Source organism: Pecten maximus, chromosome 19, assembly GCF_902652985.1.
Source record: "Pecten maximus chromosome 19, xPecMax1.1, whole genome shotgun sequence".
Classification (NCBI taxonomy): Eukaryota; Metazoa; Mollusca; class Bivalvia; order Pectinida; family Pectinidae; genus Pecten; species Pecten maximus.
In genome coordinates, this window is record NC_047033.1 from 10,792,205 (window position 1) to 10,814,952 (window position 22,748).

General features: G+C 38.0%; 1 protein-coding gene across 1 annotated transcript; it reads right to left on the minus strand.

Annotated features, from left to right (window-relative positions):
- Nucleotides 1-7,047: 7,047 nt before the first annotated feature.
- LOC117318127 (putative nuclease HARBI1) lies at nt 7,048-7,692 on the minus strand. Its single transcript, XM_033873128.1, has one exon. The coding sequence runs from the start codon at nt 7,690-7,692 to the stop codon at nt 7,048-7,050; it is 645 nt and encodes a 214-aa protein (XP_033729019.1).
- Nucleotides 7,693-22,748: the final 15,056 nt, after the last annotated feature.

The following is a 22,748-nucleotide window of genomic DNA, read 5'->3' on the forward strand; positions in this document are numbered from 1 at the left end:
CAAAAGTGTTCACGTGTACATTCGCTCACACTTCAAACATGGGAATATAGTTATACATTGTACGTGTAACAGCTAAAATAGCATAACTATTTAGTTTTATAAACACCATGCATATTTCAATTGAATAAAGTAGCAATTGTTAGTTGGTGACAAGACATCATCCACTAATTTGGACGGTGTGGGACGTATTCATAGCCGGGTAGAAGTTCACCTATGTCTTTCAATGACACAATCATGAATTTCCTGTCTTCTTGTGATTTTTTTGCAAATATTCGGCCGTCTCGAGTCCAAAATGAATTGATTTTACCTGCATGTCTCAGCTTATTCAATTCGTTCACAACAGTTTGTCTTTTTTTTGTGAGGGATTCAACGTTTTATGTTCATTGCCCTTAAGTTTTTGTTTCGCGGAAAAAATTTGTTCACGGTCAATGTACCTCAGGAAGCGTATAATGATGTTGGTTTTACCTTCAGAGATAGATCCAAGGATATGACAGCGAGAAATGGACCTCGGCTGGACTTTCAATTTTAGATATTTTTCGCATATATCTAATAACGCCTTCTGGGGGTCGAAAGTATGGACGTCTTCACCTCTCGGAACGGGTACATTAAGAAACTTTAGACAAGTCCGACGTGAATACTGTTCATGTTCGTCGAGGATATCTTCGTGTTCTCTATGACTTTTTTCCAACTGATCAATTCTACTGTGTAGAGCCTTTATCTGATTGTCTTGGAGAATAATCTGCTTTTCCATGGAAGATACTTTGTTGTCAATCATAGAGCCTATTTTAGTATCCACACAACTTTGAATAAGATTTTTTGTTTTCTCATTGTTGACCATATCGGATAAAACTTGGTCCAATTTAGGTTGGATCTCAGCAGTAAAAGTCTGAGTAATAATTGAGGCTACAAGCCGGCTTACAGGTTCTACCAATGCTTGAATCAGATTGTTGAAAAAATCATCATCTGATGTGTTCATTGTTAATGTGGTGGGTGAAAATTTACAAGTACTGACCGGCTGTAGGGATTCATTAGCAATTTTTTTTGGTGCGGATTCGATTGTATCATCCGGAGAAGAATCAAAAGTTTGTCTCTTTAAACCCGAAGACACAGGTGTAGAAAATTGTCGAGCTTGTTCTTGTGTTATAATAAGTGGCTCGCTTACCTGTTGAGGCGTAGGTGGAGCGTGCACCTGTACGTGTACGTGTTCGTCACTCGACTCCATTGTCCAAACGAATCAAAACACGAAATAAGTTCTTTTCCCAGGTACTGAAAACGTTTTTGTAAGTTTTCCAACTACACAGGATAGTTTTTAAATCACCACATAGAAAAATATATAGAAATATATCCTGAAAAATATCGAAATAACTAGAAATTAGCACCTCCGATCTTCACACCTGTGTCCACTACCGCATCTCGTGACTGACCTGTTAGTGTTACAGAGGGCCTAGCCTAGGCCTATTCTACTCGAACAATGTTTTGTCATATACCAGATCTTTAATAGAGACTGGGGTATAATTTCAACCTACAATGTATATGAATCTCCATAATACATCATGATACATATGTATATGTATGTATTGAATTGGAGTCGCTCCACATCAGGATCTATTATTTTTCAATTTTTGTAAAACAATATTTTTTCATAATTTTTCTTTAAAAAAAGAATTCATTCTGAATAATTCCACTTGGAAAGATTATTTTAATCATTACTCATTTAATACCCGACTGAATTTATCTGTAAACTTATTCATGGATGTATACAATGATACATAAATATATATATATACAGGTATGGGTATAGAATACAATGTATGATATAAATATTATGTAATATAGATCACATTAGTTAACTTATATCACGTAGGTGTTTCAGCTGATCATGATTCTGCCCTGCAGGTAGGGCGTAAGAATTGTACCTGCTGCCCCCATTGCATGATCGTAAGAGGCGACTAAACTTGGGATCTTATCTTTTCTCTTTCTGAACAACCTTCTTCCTAATGTCTCCCTTGACAATGCCTCACTTTTGGCCTTTAGTTGAGCGTTCGCCCCTGTGAGGAAGGCTTTGAGTTCTTTAAAAATGGTAGTTGCTGCTCCTGCTTAGCGCTCAGCAAATAAGGAGTGGGACGACTGGTTCGCCTGTTGTCAGTATAATGTGACCGGGTGGGGTGTGCTGCTGGGTGTCTTCGGCAGTATGCTTCAGTGAGGTAGCACTCTAAATCGGCAAAAGATCCGGCCTATCACAAGGAGACTTAACACGAACATACCGCAGCCTCCCAAAACACACATACGCACTCGCTACACGCATACATGTCGCACGCACTAGAGGCCGTCCTTAAATGACCTTAGCTGTTAATAGGACGTTAAACAAAATAAACCAAACCAAGCCATGTGATCATGATAATCAATCAGCTGTACCGGCAAGCTTAAGCCCACCAGTGGTAATCAATGAGAACGAGACATGTGGAAATAGAGGTATGTAGTAAATTATATTAGAACTGAGATAAAAGGTAAGAATATTAATATCACATGTGTATTTTCTCATATTAAATCAAATCTTAATGTTTTGCATTAAAGTCAATTGATGTCAAATTTGAATTCATTCATGATGTGATTTCATTGTAAATTTTGATGAACATACAATGCCATATTAATTTGATTTTACAGTAAGCCTAGGACAAAGGAAATGACATCTGTAGGTGTTAGTCATACTATTGATAGGTTCACTGAACCAGGTTTTGAGTAACTTGATCCACTGTTTTGATTTTAATTGTAGAACATTGAACTTTGTTTTAAAAGCCTCGAGAAAGTGGTCACATTTTTGGCTTGGGTGTCTTCGGCAGGATGCTTCAGTGAGGTAGCACTATAAATCGGCAAAAGTTCCGGCCTATCACAAGGAGACTTAACACGAACATACCGCAGCCTCCCAAAACACACATACGCACTCACCACACGCATGCATGCCGCACGCACGGGAGGTCGTCCTTAAATGACCTTAGATGTTAATAGGACGTTAAACAAAATAAACCAAACCAAACCAAACTTAGTCCTCTAAGCAGCAGTGTTAATGAAATGTATAAATAAGCTATATTAAAAATGTAATTCAAAATCAATCCATTTCATTCTTCAGAACAAACGTCATGGTCACATGAGGCGGTTCTCCTTCTTATTGAAACTTACAGAGACCATCAAGAGGAGTTCCAAGTCCCCGTTGATGAGGAAAGCTGATGTTTGGAAAAAAATATCAACTGTCCTGCAGCGGCACGGAAAAATATACTCTTCTGACTCATGTGACAAAAAAATGAGGTCACTAAAGTACAGGTACAGGTACATTTGTATGATAAATGCATAGAAGGCCAGGGTGCTACAAGAATTTCTGATGCACCCCATTTTCAACTAGTCAACCCATGACCAATAACTCATTAAGGATATTTTGCAGTAGTTATTGTTCATACAAATACAATATAACTATACAATTCTGTATGTGTGTGTCTCATATTCTTGAAGATTTCTTATCACATGTATAAATATTATTTATAAAGGATCTATCAGGTAATAGAATTGTTCATCATTGAATTTGTTAAACAAATTTATTAATGTCATATGATATTAATAAACAAGTGTGATAATTTAGATTTTACATGAACACATATGTTAGATTTTATGTTTCATATATAACTTGAGAAAACATACTATTAACATATTTTCAATGATTCTCCTGTATTATTGACAACTCATTTTTTACCATTGCTGCCCTGCAGGTAGGGCGTAAGAATTGTACCTGCTGCCCCCATTGCATGATCGTAAGAGGCGACTAAATTTGGGATCTTATCTTTTCTCTTTCTTAACAACTTTCTTCCTAACGTCTCCCTTGACACTGCCTCACTTTTGGCCTTTAGTTGAGCGTTCGCCCCGCGAACACGAACATACCGCAGCCTCCCAAAACACACATACGCACTCACCACACGCATGCATGTCGCACGCACGGGTGGCCGTCCTTAAATGACCTTAGATGTTAATAGGACGTTAAACAAAATAAACCAAACCAAATTTTACCATTGAGATATTATTATCACGTAAAGTCTTGTACATGAGATGTCAGAAATTTAGTTACAAAATGATTTGCATGCTATTATACATGTGTTGAATGGTTTTTATTGCACCCTAATATTTTACGGAAAAATGACCCATGAGATATGATAAAAAAATATATTCATGCTATGAACACAGATGTCATGCATGTAAGACACATGCAGTGCTTCTGTAATAAATAACAAAATCTGTAAATGTATTATTGTACAGCTGCAATAACAGCAAAACAATTTTATGAAAGTTTCCAATATTTATAATGAACCTTCTGGAAAGAACATTCTTGTTTCAATTTTTAAATATGATATAAATGGTATTGCATTCTGTACTCGACATTTGTAGATACAAGGTTATAGCAGACGGGCATGAGGAGACTGGTAGAGGCAGAAGAAAATGGGAGTATTATGAGGTACATGTAAAGATATATATTATATATAATTTTTAGGACGGACAGTGCCATTACTTTACAGATATCAAAAGCGATACACATACATATCTGCAATGGTAATGAATAACACAGGCAAATGTTATGTTAACAATATTTGATATTAAAATATCACCAATCTTTACTATGTCGTCATTTTTCAGTGATGTCAACACTTGAAAAATTAAATGAAGTATAACAACTCTAACAAAATGTAAAATAAGTGATGAATATTTTTAACAAATATTGTTATGGTTCTATGATATAACACACATTGCTAACGTTTACAAACTTACATAGGCCCTATTTGGCTCTATTAAGTCTGTCATCAAGATTATAACATTTGATAAAACATTCATTGCTTAAATATTTTTGTGTGCATGCTAAAATAGGAAAGTTCCTCTGACTGTTACTCTTTTGAATCGACAGAACAGTTACTTGTATTTAAAAAAAGGGGGAACAAACTAATACAGTAGCTATAGTATTTAAAGGGAACATCCTTTTGAACGGTCCATTATCATTAAAACTGTTTTACTACTTGTACACGTATTACTGTTCTGGTCCAATATAGACCAGCTGTTCGGCCATGAACAGTTGTATCATCACTGGAAGGTACATGTAATATGGGTTTTTATTATATTATTGCTGTATATTATTATCTTTAATATTTACAAAAGTCTTCCCTTTGATATCAATTACTCATTTCATCACTCAGTCTCGGCACTGGTTTAATGGCTGTATACTTCAGTCAATAGGATAGGAATTTTAAAAACAAACTTTGTGTAAAATTACTACTACCAGTTGCAAAAAAACCTTTATTAATGGAGCAGCTTTTCCTTGAGTATTAACTTTTTATGGTTGTATTGCATTATTCATGGCAAAAACAAAACTATTGAAAATACATTGATCTATTTGCATTCTAAAGTTGAAATTTGGAACTTAATGTTATGATATATGCTGCTATGATATGATAGGAAAAAGCAGTTATCCAGCATGCAGCCTAGATTCAACAAGCTGTGCAACAGGTAATCCCTGTAAAACTGTGGTCAGGAAGCAAAAAAAGAAGAGAAAAAGAGAAGAAATGCCCGACTGGTTTAGGGATTTTTCTATAAGACAAAACGAATTAACGGTCACCTGAGATTTGAAATATTTCAGTTAATTCAATTGACCCTTTTTGGCCCTGCCCATCAGCCCCTAGGGGTCAGTCAGGGCCAACATATGCATATTATCACACTTTCATCCCATGCTGAAAATGTTAACCAAGTTAGAATGAATTCCAATAGAAATCAAACAAATCAGTCAAAAATGTGATTTCCCTATATAAACTAAAGTAAAATTTACCCCCTCCCCAGGGGCAAACTTGTGACCCCAGGGTCATAAATTTAGTAAAGCACCATAAGACCCTTCCACCTATGAAGAGTATTTTATTCTACCTTATTTTGGTCTTGAGAAGATTTTTGAAATTTCAGTCCATTTGACCCTTTTTAGCCCCGCCCATCAGCCCCTCGGGGTCAGTCATGGCCAACATGTGCATACCCTCAAATTACCATCCCAAGTTGATAATGTTAACCAAATTAGAATGAATTCCAATATAAATCAAACAAATTATAGTAAAAAATGTGATTTCCCTATATAAACTATAGTAAAATTTACCCCCCTCCCTAGGGGCAAACGTGATACCCCAGGGTCATGAAATTCACAATTTTGGTAAAGCTAAGACCCTTCGAACTATAAAGAGCATTTGATTCCACCATATTTCCGTCTTGAGAAGAAGATTTTTGAAATTTCAGTCAATTTGGCCCTTTTTAGCCCCACCCATCAGCCCATGGGGGTCAGTCAGGGCCAACATGTGCATGCCATCAAACTGTCATCCCATGCTGATAATGTTAACCAAATTAGAATGAATTCCAATAAAAAGAAAACAAATGAAAGTCAAAAATGTGATTTCCCTATATAAACTATAGTAAACTTTACCCCCTCCCCAGGGGCAAACGTGAGACCCCTGGGTCATGAAATTTACAATTTTGGTAAAGCACCTTAAGACCCTTTCATTTATGAAGTGTTTGATTCCACCATATCTGAGAGTAGAGAAGAAGATTTTTGAAGTTTTAGTCAATTTGACCCTTTTTAGCCCTGCCCCTCAGGCCCCTGGGGTGTGGGGACTATATAATTTACAATTTTGGTTGACCTTTAGCCATAGAAGCTTCCTGCCAAATTTCATTGAATTTGGTTTATGGGGTTTTGGAGAAGAAGTCGAAAATGTAAATTGTTTACGGACGCACGACGACGGACAAAGGGGATTAGAATAGGTCACTTGAGACTTTGTCTCAGGTGACCTAAAAAGTAATTGAAAAAGTGTCTCGCACACCTCGGCTGTAATGACAAAATGTTTGATATTATTTTTGTTTTATTTTCATTTTAAAGATCTCCTTTAAAATATTGTTCAGTAAATTAAAGTATGTTGAAATAACACTTGTTTCTTTCAGTTATTTTTGTGATAGGATTGTCATGAAAATGAAAGAGAAGCTTTTTCCAGATCACACCAACAAGTTTGCAATCTCAAGACGTTTGTCAAAGGCAACTTGTCCTGAATATTTGTCATCAGCTAGTGGACAGGAAGTATCATCTGGCATATCAAACTCCTCACCGTCAAAAGATTCATTCAGTAAAATGAAATTATGTAGCACACAGCATGCTACAATAACATTTGGTATTTCATTGAACAGGTGCATGTCAAGAAATTGTAATCTCCTAAATTTACACTTAAGGAGGCCAAATGCACGTTCAATGTCAACTCTTGTTGAGGAGTGACTCTTGTTGTACTTCTTTTCAATGCAACTTAGATGCCCATTGTCACGAAATGGCACCAGCAAGTTTACAGACAGGGGATAGGCTGAGTGTCCCAGGAGTTGCTGGTTTGGTGGCAGTGATGGAAGAATCTGGCTTAAAGGACAGTTTCTCCAGACTCGGGCATCATGAACTGAGCCTGGCCAACCGGCATATACGTCTCGGAAGACAAGGTTACTATCACAATCTGCCTGTAGCTGTATACTTGGAAAACTTTTCCTGTTAATATAGGAGTCTCTGTGTGAAGAAGGCCCAGGGATAGGTATGTGTGTCCCATCCACAGCACCAACCACACCAGGAAAACCACTTCTGGTAAAAAAATCCATCAGCAACATGCTTGAGTTCTGCAGCAGTAGAAGGCCAAACTATAAATTTATTCTGTTGAGCAACTATTGCTTGAACAACACTTAAGAGATTTTCATGCAAAGAACTCTTGCTAAAGCCAAAGCGGTCAGCCACACTTCTAAAACACTCTTTGTTGCCAAGAAGCCATACAGTTGCAAGGATTTTCTTCTCTATGCACACATTTCTCTCAGGGATGTAAGGTGCCAAATGACCACACAGTGCCTGAAAAACCATGGAATTAGTATTGTTTTTGTCCAGTCTATTAGCAGTCAAGGTTAATTTAAGATCATTTAATAATAGTTCTTAATCTGTGTAACTATGACCAGCTCTTTTATGGATAAATCATTTCTGAATATCCATAATTTATCCATAAAAGAGCTGGTCATAGTTACACAGATTAAGAACTATTATTAAATGATCTTAAATTAAATCATTTCTGAATATCCATACTGCCCTGCAGGTAGGGCGTAAGAATTGTACCTGCTGCCCCCATTGCATGATCGTAAGAGGCGACTAAATTTGGGATCTTATCTTTTCTCTTCTTTCTGAACAACTTTCTGTTTCCTAATGTCTCCCTTGACAATGCCTCACTTTTGGCCTTTAGTTGAGCGTTCGCTGCTGTGAGGAAGGCTTTGGGTTCTGTCCCCTAGCCGAGACATACCAGAGTCTTTAAAAATGGTAGTTGCTACTCCTGCTTAGCGCTCAGCATATTTGGAGTGGGACGACTGGTTCGCCCGTTGTCAGTATAATGTGACCGGGTGGGGTGTGCTGCTGGGTGTCTTCGGCAGTAGGCTTCAGTGAGGTAGCACTATAAATCGGCAAAAGTTCGGGCCTATCACAAGGAGACTGAACACGAACATACCGCAGCCTCCCAAAACACACATACGCACTTGCCACACGCATACATGTCGCACGCACGGGAGGCCGTCCTTAAATGACCTTAGCTGTTAATAGGACGTTAAACAAAATAAACCAAACCAAACCAAATGAATATCCATAATTCGAATTTTGGATATCTTATAATGCTTCGAATTTTGGATATCCATAATTTGGTTAAGGATTAACTTGAATCTATTTTTTATGTTATAGCGGTATAACACAAAAAATAGAATGTACTCTAAATAAACGCGAGTACCATTTTTAGCATTTGTTCATCTCATAGAACAAGAGGCCCAGAGGGCATGTATCGTTCACCTGGATGCATTGGTATCTAAGTAATTGTTATAAAATATAATCCAAAAAGATCCCAAGGACGGGGACAGACTAAAAGACCAATCCTTGAAGCATATCTGTATAAATTTAAAGTTTGGTAAATTGGTGAGTATTGCAACTGATTTCAAGTTCAAGTAAGAAATTAGGTCCCTGGGGGTGTGAAAAATGAAAAATGAAACTGTGTCGGTAAATGTGTGTACCAGAATGAACAAACAAGTATGTATACATGACGCAGATACGATAGCTTGACCGATTGAATTACAGCTTTGTGTAAAATCAAAAAGTATCATTCATTCAAATAATAGCTTTCGAACACCCGCTATTACTGAACTTCTGTTGTGATATTTCCCGTCTTATCTATTCAAATAGAATAATGTTTTCTATGTGATATTGTCAATAGTTACGGTTTATTTGGACCCTTTCATAATGAAGAAATAATCAAAATTGTTTTCTGTACAACAATTTCCTTACGGTAACGGTACAGACTTGTGTGTCATGTATAGACGAGGATGTAACGTTAATGATAAAAACGCTCATTTTTAAAGCAACAAATTTATTTGAAATCAGGCAACTAACAAGTAACTATATTTGCTTTTTTTTTTGTTTAAGAAAAATACAATTTTACATATTTGAAGACAATAACTTTATATGAATGATACAAAAAGTCGATACCGCTACGACATTGTCCTTACCGTTACTTAGTAAAACGTAACGGTACAGACTGTACTTAGTAAAACGTAACGGTACAGAACCGTTACTTAGTAAAACGTAACTGTACAAAACCGTTACTTAGTAAAACGTAACGGTACAGAACCGTTACTTAGTAAAACGTAACGGTACAAAACCGTTACTTAGTAAAACGTAACGGTACAGACTGTACTTAGTAAAACGTAACCTTACAGAACCGTTACTTAGTAAAACGTAACGGTACAGACTGTACCTAGTAAAACGTAACGGTACAGAACCGTTACATAGTAAAACGTAACGGTACAGAACCGTTACATAGTAAAACGTAACGGTACAGAACCGTTACTTAGTAAAACGTAACGGTACAGACTGTACTTAGTAAAACGTAAAGGTACAGAACCGTTACTTAGTAAAACGTAACGGTACAGAACCGTTGCTTAGTAAAACGTAATGGTACAGACTGTACTTAGTAAAACGTAACGGTACAGAACCGTAACTTAGTAAAACGTAACGGTACAAAACCGTTACTTAGTAAAACGTAACGGTACATACTGTTGCGGAATGGACATTTTTTACAATTTTGACCCTTTGGTAGCCTCGACCAAGTGTTTGGTGAAAAGTTTGAACATCAGTGGTTTTCTGTTCAAAAGCATGTATCCATTGCACAACAGTTTTTAACCGATATGAGATTTTTAAAAAGACATACGGAAGGCACGGTACAGACATAGTAAGGATTCCCCAAAGCACGTATATCTCTTATTTGTTTTAAAACAACCTTTAAAAAAGTGTATAAGCAGGACATTTCAAAAATGGGTGCCGTTCTGGAAAAATCCGGAATTTCTGAATCTGTAACTGTACAGACATTGAAAACCATGGACACGGATTTGATGCTATCTATGGATAAATTCAAAAACCTTTTTTTTATAAAGCTATTTTATGAGAGAAACCTTATCTGTTGATTAGTCATTCGGTACATATCAAAAATTAAAATCTAGTCAGTGGTTTTTTTTATAAAAAAAAAACAACAACACTGAAGATAGAATGGTACCCTGCTAGTAGGCATTTTATCGTTACGATCAATATATAGTAACCACATGACACAGCGATGATTTTTTTTATATTTCAGAACATGATTTAACTGTTTTATCATTTATCACATATATACTTTCTTCTTCTTAGGTTGATTCACATACAAAAAAATGCTGTCCTACATGTGATTTTTTTTTTTTTTGCCTCGGACAGAAATTGTCCCGAAGTTGGAGAATCACCCATAAATGAAACAGTCAAATGACGTTATTTAAAGTAAGAGGCGCTTATATAATAAAAGTAGTGAAAAAATATCGCAAAACGGGGAATTACACTGATATAGATATGCGTAATTCATATATTATAATATTTCGCCATAATGCCGTTTTCTCCCCAAAAGGTGAAGCTAGAAATTGAATAATGTACCACGAGAATGTCTTGAACCTAACACTCTATTCATAATCATCATTTATCTTACAAATCCCTGTGCCTTGAATGATGTAAGCCTACCTCAAATGATGATTTAGTCATTCTAAAATGACTCTTGAACTCTCCCAGCGAATAAATTGGGATTACTTCTTCGAAGTAATTGAGGATCCGTGTGGGGTCCATGCGCTCATGTTTAAGTAGGCCTACCAATTGTAAAGCGGCATTGGTAGATCTTATAATTGCTGATGAAGCATTTGTAAATGAATCTAAGTTAACAGTGTCGTCTGCCAGCTCGTCCAAAACCAATATTCTTAATATGTCCTCCATATTGGCGGCCATATTGAAATCGTTTTTCGCGAGCGCTGCGTTCAGTGAGCACAAAACGTTCGCCAACAAAATGCACCTCTGGCCTTTAGTTGAGCGTTCGCTGCTGTGAGGAAGGCTTTGGGTTCTGTCCCCTAGCCGAGACATACCAGCGTCTTTAAAAATGGAGTGGGACGACTGGTTCTCCCGTTGTCAGTATAATGTGATCGGGTGGGGTGTGCTGCTGGGTGTCTTCGGCAGTATGCTTCAGTGAGGTGGCACTATCACTAGCCCTCCACCTCTTGGTGGCAAGTTCTAAACCCATGTGGGGCAGTTGCCTGGAATTGACCGTAGGTCGGTGTTTTTTCTCCGGGTACTCCGGCTTTCCTCCACCTCCAAAACCAGGTACATGTACGTCCTTGAATGACCCTGCCTGTTACTAGGACGTTAAACAATAAACCAAATCCTGCTGGTCACGTGGTAAGTAAAGTTCGAGGAAGGTGGCTTCAGAGTCTTTGATGTCCTTGATTTCAAGTTTACGGGGGATATCCGATGGTGATGATCAATATAGCTTTTGTGATTGAAGGATAACACATCTTAAAAATCTAAACACTTAAAAGATAACCGTTTACGAATATACGATTGTGTATCGCTATATCGAATTTCGCCGTTTTATGCATACATAACATAATCAACATTATAATTCAATAATATCCTCTCCACGTGTCTGTTTGTTTTGTTTATGAATTGAACAGCCTCGCAACAAGGGCGATATGAGGACGGTGTCAAGGAGACACCTGAAGTAAGCACACAAAAAGACAGAGCAGTGAGGAAAGAAAGCAAAAAAAAAAAAACCAAGAAAAATAGTTGTCTGCCCCAATTGTAAATAAGTGTTGCAATGGAGGCAGAAGATTTATTTTGATGTCATTAAAAGAGGACACGTCAAATACGTCACCGTGTTGAAAGCACATATAAATATATATACCGCTTGAATCGCCTCGGCCACAACCGGAAACCAGTGTTTATAAATCGTGCTTCCACTGTGTTTCTCACCGTAGGTAAAAAAAAAAAGTCGTAAAAGCAGTAGATTTAGAAAAAAAAATGTAGTTAATCCGTATGGTGAGAGTAGAAACGACACGATGTGCCGTACTCCTGATACTTTGCACAGACGTGCTTTGTAGTAAGGAGGGGCGTGCGGCAGTCTGGCGACACACACTTATATTTGGCATATGAATATAAATAACGTGTCACGATTACCTGGTAGATAATTATAGAGATAACTTTAGGGTTGAAAAGGTGCCCCGGGTCTAGTCTTAATGTGTCCACAAATAATTGCGGCGTGATTACAACGGAGTCACTGAAGTGATTTACCCAGTATGGAAAAGGACATGAGGAGGGGGGAGGGGAGGAAAAGTGTTCATGCAGAAAGGTGTCATATCTGAAACCGCATACAAACAATACGTATATTTATACACTCTCGTATATTGTTATAATGTGGCTACGTTATTTATATCTTGTGGACGACAGCCTTTAGATAAAATTCTAAATTTGTAGAAAAGAAGTTGTAGTCTTGTTATACTGTTAAAGAAACGTTCTATTATATAAATCAACTTTGCACATTAAATTGAAAATGTTTTAAACTCGGGGTGACATGCCAAAATGCATAAGAAATTATACTGTTGTGGTCATCTTCGATACCTGATAGCCTCAAAATGCGTTTCATAGAAATCCCTTCACCAGCTCTAAATCAGTCAAAAATCTTCCATTGGAGATTTAAGAATAATAATATATACAAAACTTCAGTATCTGAAAAATCGTTCCTTAGACTCCCCTTTGTTGCCAGTATATCGTGGTCATCATACATAAATACATATTTTAAATGACGTATTTTTAGTTTGTGATCTGCTTTGAGACACATACGTGGGTCCGGTCCTATAATTACGGCCCAAAAGGCAACCGGTGTTGTATGTACTGATTTATTAAAACTCCTTCGATAGTACCTGACTTTAAGCGAAGATTTATTTCAATGACGACGGACAAATGGTTGTGTGATTTGACAATAAGTAATGACTCGGGAAACCTTTAGATAAAGTGTAATTTTTTGAGTGCATGTGTATGACTTTTTAATTCCTGGTAATTTTAACATTTTTTTGGGGAGGAGGAAAATGTACCCGAATTTACTTGTTTTGTTTTGTTTTGCTCGACCGTTTGAAATATATCATGATATTCAAACGATTACAGCAGGAGTAAATTCTGGTGGTCTGCAATGTGAAACCTCGTAGCAGGCAATGGCTATAGCCATACGGAGCATCGAAATTTAGAGGGGCCCGTAGGGGACATGTTTTGTTTTAGCAACCTATCATGCTTGTTTATATACTGGTAATTACATATAAATTATCAATGAAAATGATACTGCGGCTAACCAGTTTATAATCTACGCCTGTAAGTGTATTGCAGTTCCACTGTATATTTCACTGTTAACATACATATATAAATGTCAAGACAGTACAGTGAATGCATTAATACATACAGCTTAGTTATTTATATTAGTGTTTCTCTTGCACTGTGTGGTATTGGATGTTGTCATTGCTAGATAAGACTTCCAATTATTACCATAAGCTACAGAAAATCACCCGCAAAATAGAACACAGGCTATCCCAATGTTCAAGTCTTCTTTTGTCAAATAATATATAAACAATTTAAAACCCTGATGTTGTACCCCACTTTTTTCCAAAAGGTTTTTCTTTAAGTGATTTTTTTTTAAATCTTATATATGAACTTTATAAGGAGTGAAACAGTTAAGGTCTATGATTGCCTCCTATTTTTTAAGGATATAACTTTTTTTTATTGTGATGCCCCGCAAAGCCAATAGTTTTAATAGCTTGAAAGCTAGTGAACATGTTCAATATGTGAATATATGTTTGTCAGTATCTCCAAAACGGTTATATCTACAATCAACAAATTTTATCAGTTTTCCCTTCAATAAGACATTTACCAACAAACCAAATTTCGACAATTTGACTCCTAGATTTCAAGCAATTGTGTTAACAATATAGCACTTCCGCTACACAAAATATCCCTATCTATAGGATTAGCACTCTGGCTACTAAATACCTAAAAGTAGCCAAAGACCTAAAATGAGAAGAAGCTTGAGAAATAAACATACCTGCCAGTGTTGATCCGAGTTTTGAAATGTATCCCGTTGAGATGATTCTCGATGTTTTTATGATAAAATATGAACAGTGATATGAAGAGGAATAATAGAAGTATTACAAATTTGAGGTCGTCACATATCCTTCCCCATCGCGACATTGTTCGCTTACATGTGGTGCCGCTCGACATTGTCCTATAAATTGAACATCTAGGTTACACGTGTGTAGTCAGGTAACACATTCTACAATACCGCACTGGATACTGGCCATGGGTATAAGTAAGTTTGTAACACGAGTACATTACTAGATCGATGTTCTTTTGTATTGTATTGGGTCTATTGCCTGTTGACTATTTAAGTCATTTAGGACCAAACAACACCCGATTAAAAGGACCGAAAAAACAACCCTAACTAAAATGTTAAAAGGTAAACCAATCACCAATACCAACCGTTAATAATCAACATTATATTGGGTTGTATAGCTCTATGGGAAGTAAATAATCACAATTTTAATTATGATTTTTAATCAGACCCAAAATCTCGATGACATGGCGAAACGTCCGTCGTAAGTCAACATTTGGCCAAAATGAAAGATAGAGGTAAATCCTTTCAATCAAAACTAGCTCTGAAAGGAACTTAAATGAAATTTTGTCTAAAGCAATATTGGGCAAAGAAGAACAAATGTTTTTTGACAGAGGATATGGCTTCTTTGGAGCAACAGGGGCGGGGCCCAACAGGGGGATATCCCTTTTCGCTGCTTGTCCGGAACGACGGAGTCGATTTTTTTATCGAATAATCTGGAGCATTATTTGACAAGGGAGATCTAATAAAACTAAAACATCGGGCTAGATTTGCGGAGCCTAATAGGGAAAATACAGGTAGATATTATAAATCGCTACTTGTTAAATAATAATGGCAAAAGCACGTCGCCTAATAAGGGAAACAAAACGGAACAGTTCGAAGGAAATTGTGCCAAAACTAACGCATAAGGAATACATCTCTAACTTAAAACAAAATGAATGCGTTTCCTAACTAAAGCATAAGAAATACGTCTCCAAACTAAAGCATACGAAATACGTCTCTAAACTAAAGCATAAGGAAAACGTCTCCAAACTAAAACATAAGGAATACGTCTCAAAACTAAAACATAAGGAATACGTCTCCAAACTAAAACATATGGAATATGTCTCCAAATTAAAACATAAGGAATACGTCTCTAAACTAAAGCATCAGGAATACGTCTCCAAACTAAACCATAAGAAATGCGTCTCCAAACTAAAGCATAAGGAATACGCCTCTAAACTAAAATATAAGGAATATATCTCTAAACTAAAACATTACCCTGAAGGGTTTGGACGATTCTAGGAACCATTTGTGGAAAACTAGTACTGTAACCTCCTCCCAGCTAGTTTCAAAACACAAAACAGCCTCGACAAAATCATGCATCGCAAACCTTGCAAATACGTTTAAGAATGACTCGTCAGTTTCCAAACATTCAACAGAATTTTAATAGTATAAAGTAAAACAGGAAAATATTAATTAAATTTTAAAATCAACTACAGTCAAACCTCGATTATTCGAACTTCGTTGATTCGAATTTCTCGCTATATCGAACTTTTTGCTTGGTCCCGAATTTCCTGACTATATAACGTTACTTACGATATTATAGGTAATGTACATCTCATGATTCGAACAAACAATTAACCTTACTGACCACTGGACAGGTGTTTGTCGTGACCCCCGCGACAAGATTTCACACCTCTCGCACAAATGTCCTGACGGACAAGAGGAATAACGATAGCGGGTGTTGTCCCTCCCGAGCATGGGGTTGATTAATAATCAGACCTAATTGATAGATAAATGGTATATTTAGAAGTCATGGCATTTAATCACTCCGGCATAACATACGGTAGTCGTCTGTGATCATCTCCGCCGCCATTGAAATCAGTGCTCGGTGAGTAAATTTTACTGGCAGTAAAACAAGCGGATCAATTTTAAACATAAACAATTAGCGATGTCTTAACTCATATTCAAAATGTCACGTTTCAAACTTATTATACATACATATGCATGCAAATCGATTATTTGTCATTCAATCATGCATTCTCCAAGTGATCGGCATTTCGTATTTTATATGCACGTAACGTAAACACATGTGTCTTCAGCAGGAAAAAAACATTAACGCAAGTATGCATTGTAGGCCTACTTTTTTTATCTGTTAAACGTGATATATGTGTTTTGTAACCGATACATGATTTGTTTAATTGATAAAATGCTGAGGTATAATTGATGAAAAGTATTTTTATTTGTTGTGTTTGGACTTAACTAACTAAACTGTTCGATGTTATCCTGACAGGTTGCGATCAACACGAAGACATCGAGGACATGTAACGTTAACATGTGAGATATGACAAAGCAGGGGAAGCATGCTTTCAGTTACTTAATCTAGATTAAAAATCTATAGTTCACTTAAATGGCTTGGACCTGCTTCCAAAGCACGAGTCTTTAACGACACAAAAACGTTCCCTCCCAGTGTAATTTAAAAGCTCTTTTCAGAGTTCCCCTTACAATCTGACCTTAGCTGTTAATAGGACGTTAAACAAAATAAACCAAACCAAACCAAACCCCTTACAATATCCCTCATACACCCTAATATATACCAAATGAAATAAGCTAAAGGAGAAATAAGCCGCAGTTTGTGTTACTGGTAATGCATACTATTGGTACAATCTGCCTAATAATGCTTCAATTTACACGACGAACGTCCAGATTAAGAACTCTTATTTTTTCTGGGTTTTAACAATATCCCTCCAATATCCCTACAACGCCCACATATATACCGATGGCTCCAATATAGAGAACAAAGTTTGGTTTGGTTTGGTTTGGTTTATTTTGTTTTACGTCCTATTAACAGCTAAGGTCATTTAAGGACGTGCTTGCGACATGGATGCGTGTGGTGTGTGCGTATGTGTGTGTTTGGGAGGCTGCGGTATGTTCGTGTTAAGTCTCCTTGTGATAGGCCGGAACTTTTGCCGATTTAAAGTGCTACCCAACTGAAGCATCCTGCCGAAGACACCCAGCACCACACCCAAAATTTAGTCGCCTCTTACGACCATGCAATGGGGGCAGCAGGTACAATTCTTACGCCCTACCTGCAGGGCCGAGAGGACAACGTAGCCGCAGTTCGTGTTGCTAGTGATCGTGGTGTTCGTTTCATCTTCCTGATAATGCCTCATTTTTACAGCTGAAACCGTTGTGAATCATTTGGCTGAAGAGGAAATAAAAATAACGATGTAACCAAGTCGGTACTCCAAAGGATTATAAATACCAATTTTAGAACACTGTTGCATAAAAAAGTTTTTTTTTTTTTTTTTTTTGCAGGGCCCATTATCCTGTTTTGGATTCCAGGGCAAACCGAGAATAACCTTGGCTACAAACGGTAAACGAACTGCGCGATGTTCAACCTGAAGTGTGTCCTCTCGCGTCTGCGCATTGACCAGACAAAAATTACCCACGATCGCATTTGACGAAAAGACGATCATCCCTTTTGATGATTGACTGAATCGATATCAAACGGACTCGTGAAACCTTGTTAACGTGCGCGTGTTGTGTGTGTCTTGTAAACCGTTTAAGTTTGATTTTACCTATGTACTCCATAAGTTTGCCGTGCTATACAAAATACCTCCTGTTTACAGTCATAGTTGCATTGATTTTTAGCTCACCTGGACCGAAGGTCCGGTGAGCTTATGCCATGGTGCGGCGTCCGTCGTCCGTCGTCCGTCAACATTTGCTTCAAATCGCTACTAGTCAAAAAGTTCTTATTGGATTTTGACCAAATTTGGTCAGAATCATCCTTGGCAGAAGGGGATCAGATTTTGCATAAATGGTGACTCTGACCCCCAAGGGGCCTGAGGGGCGGGGCCCAATAGGGGAAATTTAGGCAATTCCTTTAAATCACTACTTGTCATAAAATTATGAATGGATTTGAACCCAATTTGGTCAAAAACATTCTTGGGGGAAGGGGAACGGATTTTGCATAAATGGTGACTCTGACCCCCAAGGGGCCTGAGGGGCGGGGCCTAATGGGGAAATAGAGGTAATTCCTTCAAATCGCTACTAGTCATAAAGTTATGAATGGATTTTAACCCAATTTGGTCAGAAATATCCTTTGGGGAAGGGGAACAGATTTTGCATAAATGGCTTCTCTGACCCCCAAGGGGCGAAAGGGGCGGGGCCTAATGGGGAAATAGAGGTAATTCCTTCAAATCGCTACTAGTCATAAAGTTATTAATGGATTTGAACCCAATTTGGTCAGAAGTATTCTTGGGGGAAGGGGAACAGATTTTGCATAAATTGTGACTCTGACCCCCCAAGGGGCCTGAGGGGCGGGGCCGAATAGGGGAAATTGAGGCAATTCCTTTAAATCGCTACTAGTCATAAAGTTATGAATGGATTTGAACCCAATTTGGTCAGAATCATCCTTGGCAGAAGGGGATCAGATTTTGCATAAATGGTGACTCTGACCCCCAAGGGGCCTGAGGGGCGGGGCCCAATAGGGGAAATTTAGGCAATTCCTTTAAATCACTACTAGTCATAAAATTATGAATGGATTTGAACCCAATTTGGTCAAAAACATTCTTGGGGGAAGGGGAACGGATTTTGCATAAATGGTGACTCTGACCCCCAAGGGGCCTGAGGGGCGGGGCCTAATTGGGAAATAGAGGTAATTCCTTCAAATCGCTACTAGTCATAAAGTTATGAATGGATTTTAACCCAATTTGGTCAGAAATATCCTTTGGGGAAGGGGAACAGATTTTGCATAAATGGCTTCTCTGACCCCCAAGGGGCGAAAGGGGCGGGGCCTAATGGGGAAATAGAGGTAATTCCTTCAAATCGCTACTAGTCATCAAGTTATTAATGGATTTGAACCCAATTTGGTCAGAAGTATTCTTGGGGGAAGGGGAACAGATTTTGCATAAATTGTGACTCTGACCCCCCAAGGGGCCCGAGGGGCGGGGCCGAATAGGGGAAATTGAGGCAATTCCTTTAAATCGCTACTAGTCATAAAGTTATGAATGGATTTGAACCCAATTTGGTCAGAAACATCCTTCAGGGAAGGGGAACAGATTTTGCATAAATGGTTACTCTGACCCCCAAGGGGCCAAAGGGGCAGGGCCTAATGGGGAAATAGAGGTAATTCATTCAAATCGCTACTAGTCATAAAGTTATGAATGGATTTCAACCCAATTTGGTCAGAAGTATTCTTGGGGGAAGGGGAACAGATTTTGCATAAATTGTGACTCTGACCCCCAAGGGGCGAAAGGGGCGGGGCCGAATAGGGGAAATTGAGGTAATTCCTTCAAATCGCTACTTGTTATAAAGTTATGAATGGATTTAAACCCAATTTAGTCAGAAGCATTCTTGGGGGAAGGGGAACAGATTTTGCTTAAATGGTGACTTTGACCCCAAGGGGCCAAAGGGGCGGAGCCTAATGGGGAAATAAGAGGTAATTCCTTCAAATCGCTACTTGTCATAAAGTTATGAATGGATTTGAACCCAATTTGATAAGAAACATCCTTTTGGGAAGGGGAACAGATTTGCATAAATGGTAACTCTGACCCCCGAGGGGCCAACTCTGACCCCCGAGGGGCCAAAGGGGCGGGGCCCCACATGGAAAATAGAGGTAATTCCTTTAAATCGCTACTAGTCATAAAGTTATGAATGGATTTGAACCAAATTTATTAAGAATCATCCTTTGGGGAAGGGGAATAGATTTTGCATAAATGGTGACTCTGACCCCCAAGGGGCCAAAGGGGCGGGGCCCCATATGGGAAATAGAGGTAATTCCTTTAAATCGCTACTAGTCATAAATTTATGAATGGATTTGAACCCAATTTAGTAAGAAACATTCTTTGGGGAAGGGGAACAGATTTTGCATAAATGGTGACTCTGCCCCCCGAGGGGCAAAAGGGGTGGGGCCCCATATGGAAAATAGAGGTAATTCCCTTAAATCACTACTAGTCATAAAGTTATCAATGCATGTTGTAAACTCAGAGAGTCTGGACTTCATTATTTCTTTAAAGCAGTTGGGATCCCCACGCTATAACCATATATAGCATTGTTTGAGGTTAACAAACAAAAGGAATTGAACAGGAACATTATTTTGACATTTGGTCAAATCCAACCAGGTGAGCGATACAGGCCCCATGCGCCTCTTGTTTCATGTATGCATGCAATCTTTATTATTTAAGAAATTGATAGATTAAACGGAAACCTCCTAAAGCTGTTGCCATATTCCTATTGTATCAATTATATTATAAGACCTGTAATGGAAGGATATTACTAAATAAACAAAGAAATATAAACATGTCCTTCAAAAATATCCATTATACTGTAAATTGATATTTTATGATGCAATATAATATGGACATCTGGGTAATCGTATGTCGCATGCATATGCTAATTCTGCCAATAAACAAAAAAAGGTTAGAAATGCAACAGTTGAAATGTGAACGATTAAATTATATCAATTTAGCTGATGAAACATATTTGTATACATGATTTAAATATGAATGAAGGCAAAGCCTTTGAAGAGCGCAGCTAAAGTAATTGCCACTTGCAAACGTATATGTTTAAGTAATACCTATATGTAATTTACATTTCTATTATATTAGCAGATTGATGAAATTTGCTAAAGGTTATCCCTTAAAACCCACATAAATCCATTATATCATAAAAAAAATTGTCTGTTCTGGCATGATATACATAAAAATATCCTCTACGTCTACTGCAGTATACTCATATATTTTAAGCGAAAACAGTAGTCGAGATGATTAAAATGTGTATGATATAATTGTGCTTGTTATGTACTTGTGTGTTAGTGACAATGAAAGTCCCGACTTTCACTCCCGTTAGAAGCTATCACAGTTCTAGGTTATTCTTCCATGAAGTGCTCAATAAAGGATTTCAAGAAACGTTTTGAAGGACAAAAAAACATGTTGCTGACTGAAAAATAATGCAATCCAAATTAGGTAGATTAAAACACGGAAACGCGCAGAACATGAAGATATGGTAAGAATGACGTAGAGCATGGAGGAAAAAAAAGTAAAACTGGATGGCAGCGGTTGGTCGTCCTTTTGAATGTAGCGGCAGCAGGATTGCAATCAATGCTATTTTGAGGGATTATGGTTACCTCTGGAATCACCGTTCATCGGGTGCAAGTCAAGAAGATAAGAGATAAATAAAGGAAAAGAGGTTATCAAAATTATAGCCATTTTCAAATCGACACAGTCCCATAAAATACAAACCTGTAGAGGAAGTTAGCCGATTTATTTCTCAAGAATGTTTTAACAATGAACCGCTACCAGCTCTTGCCACGGGGAGGCCTTCTCTTGAAAGAACCGTTTTTTGGCTCACCTGGACCGAAGGACCGGTGAGCTTATGTCATGGGGCGGCGTCCGTCGGTCCGTCCGTTCAACATTTGCTTCAAATAGCTATTTTTCAAAATGTTGTTATTGGATTTTGACCAAATTTGGTCAGAAACATCCTTGGCGGAAGGGGATCAGATTTTGCATCAATGGTGAATCTGACCCCCAAGGGGTCGGGACCCAATAGGGGAAATTGAGGCGATTCCTTTGAACCACTAGTCATCAAGTTAAGAATGGATTTGAACCCAATTCGGTCGGAAACATCCTTGGCAGAAGGGTCACACATTTGCATAAATGGTGACCCTGACCCCCAAGGGGCCGGAGGGGCGGAGTCCAATAGGGGATATTGAGGCAATTTCTTTAAGTCGCTACTAGTTATAAAGTAATGAATGGATTTGAACCCAATTTGGTCAGAAACAACCTTGGGGGAAGAGGAACAGATTTTGCATGAATGGTGACTCTGACCCCTAAGGAGCCAAAGGAGCGGGGCCCAATAATGGAAATTGGGGCAATTCCTTTAAATCGCTACTAATCATAAAGTTTTGAATGGATTTGAACCCAATTTGGTAAGAAACGTCCTTGGAGGAAGGGGAACAGATTTTGCATAAATGGTGACTCTGATCCCCAAGGGGCCAAAGGGGTGGGCCCAATAGGGGAAATAGAGGTAATTCCTTTAAATCGCTACTTGTCATCAAGTTATGAACGGATTTGAACCCAATTTGGTCAGAAACATTGGGGGAAGGGAAACAGATTTTGCATAAATGATGACCCTGACCCCGAAGGGGCAAAAGGGCCCAATAGGAGAAATAGA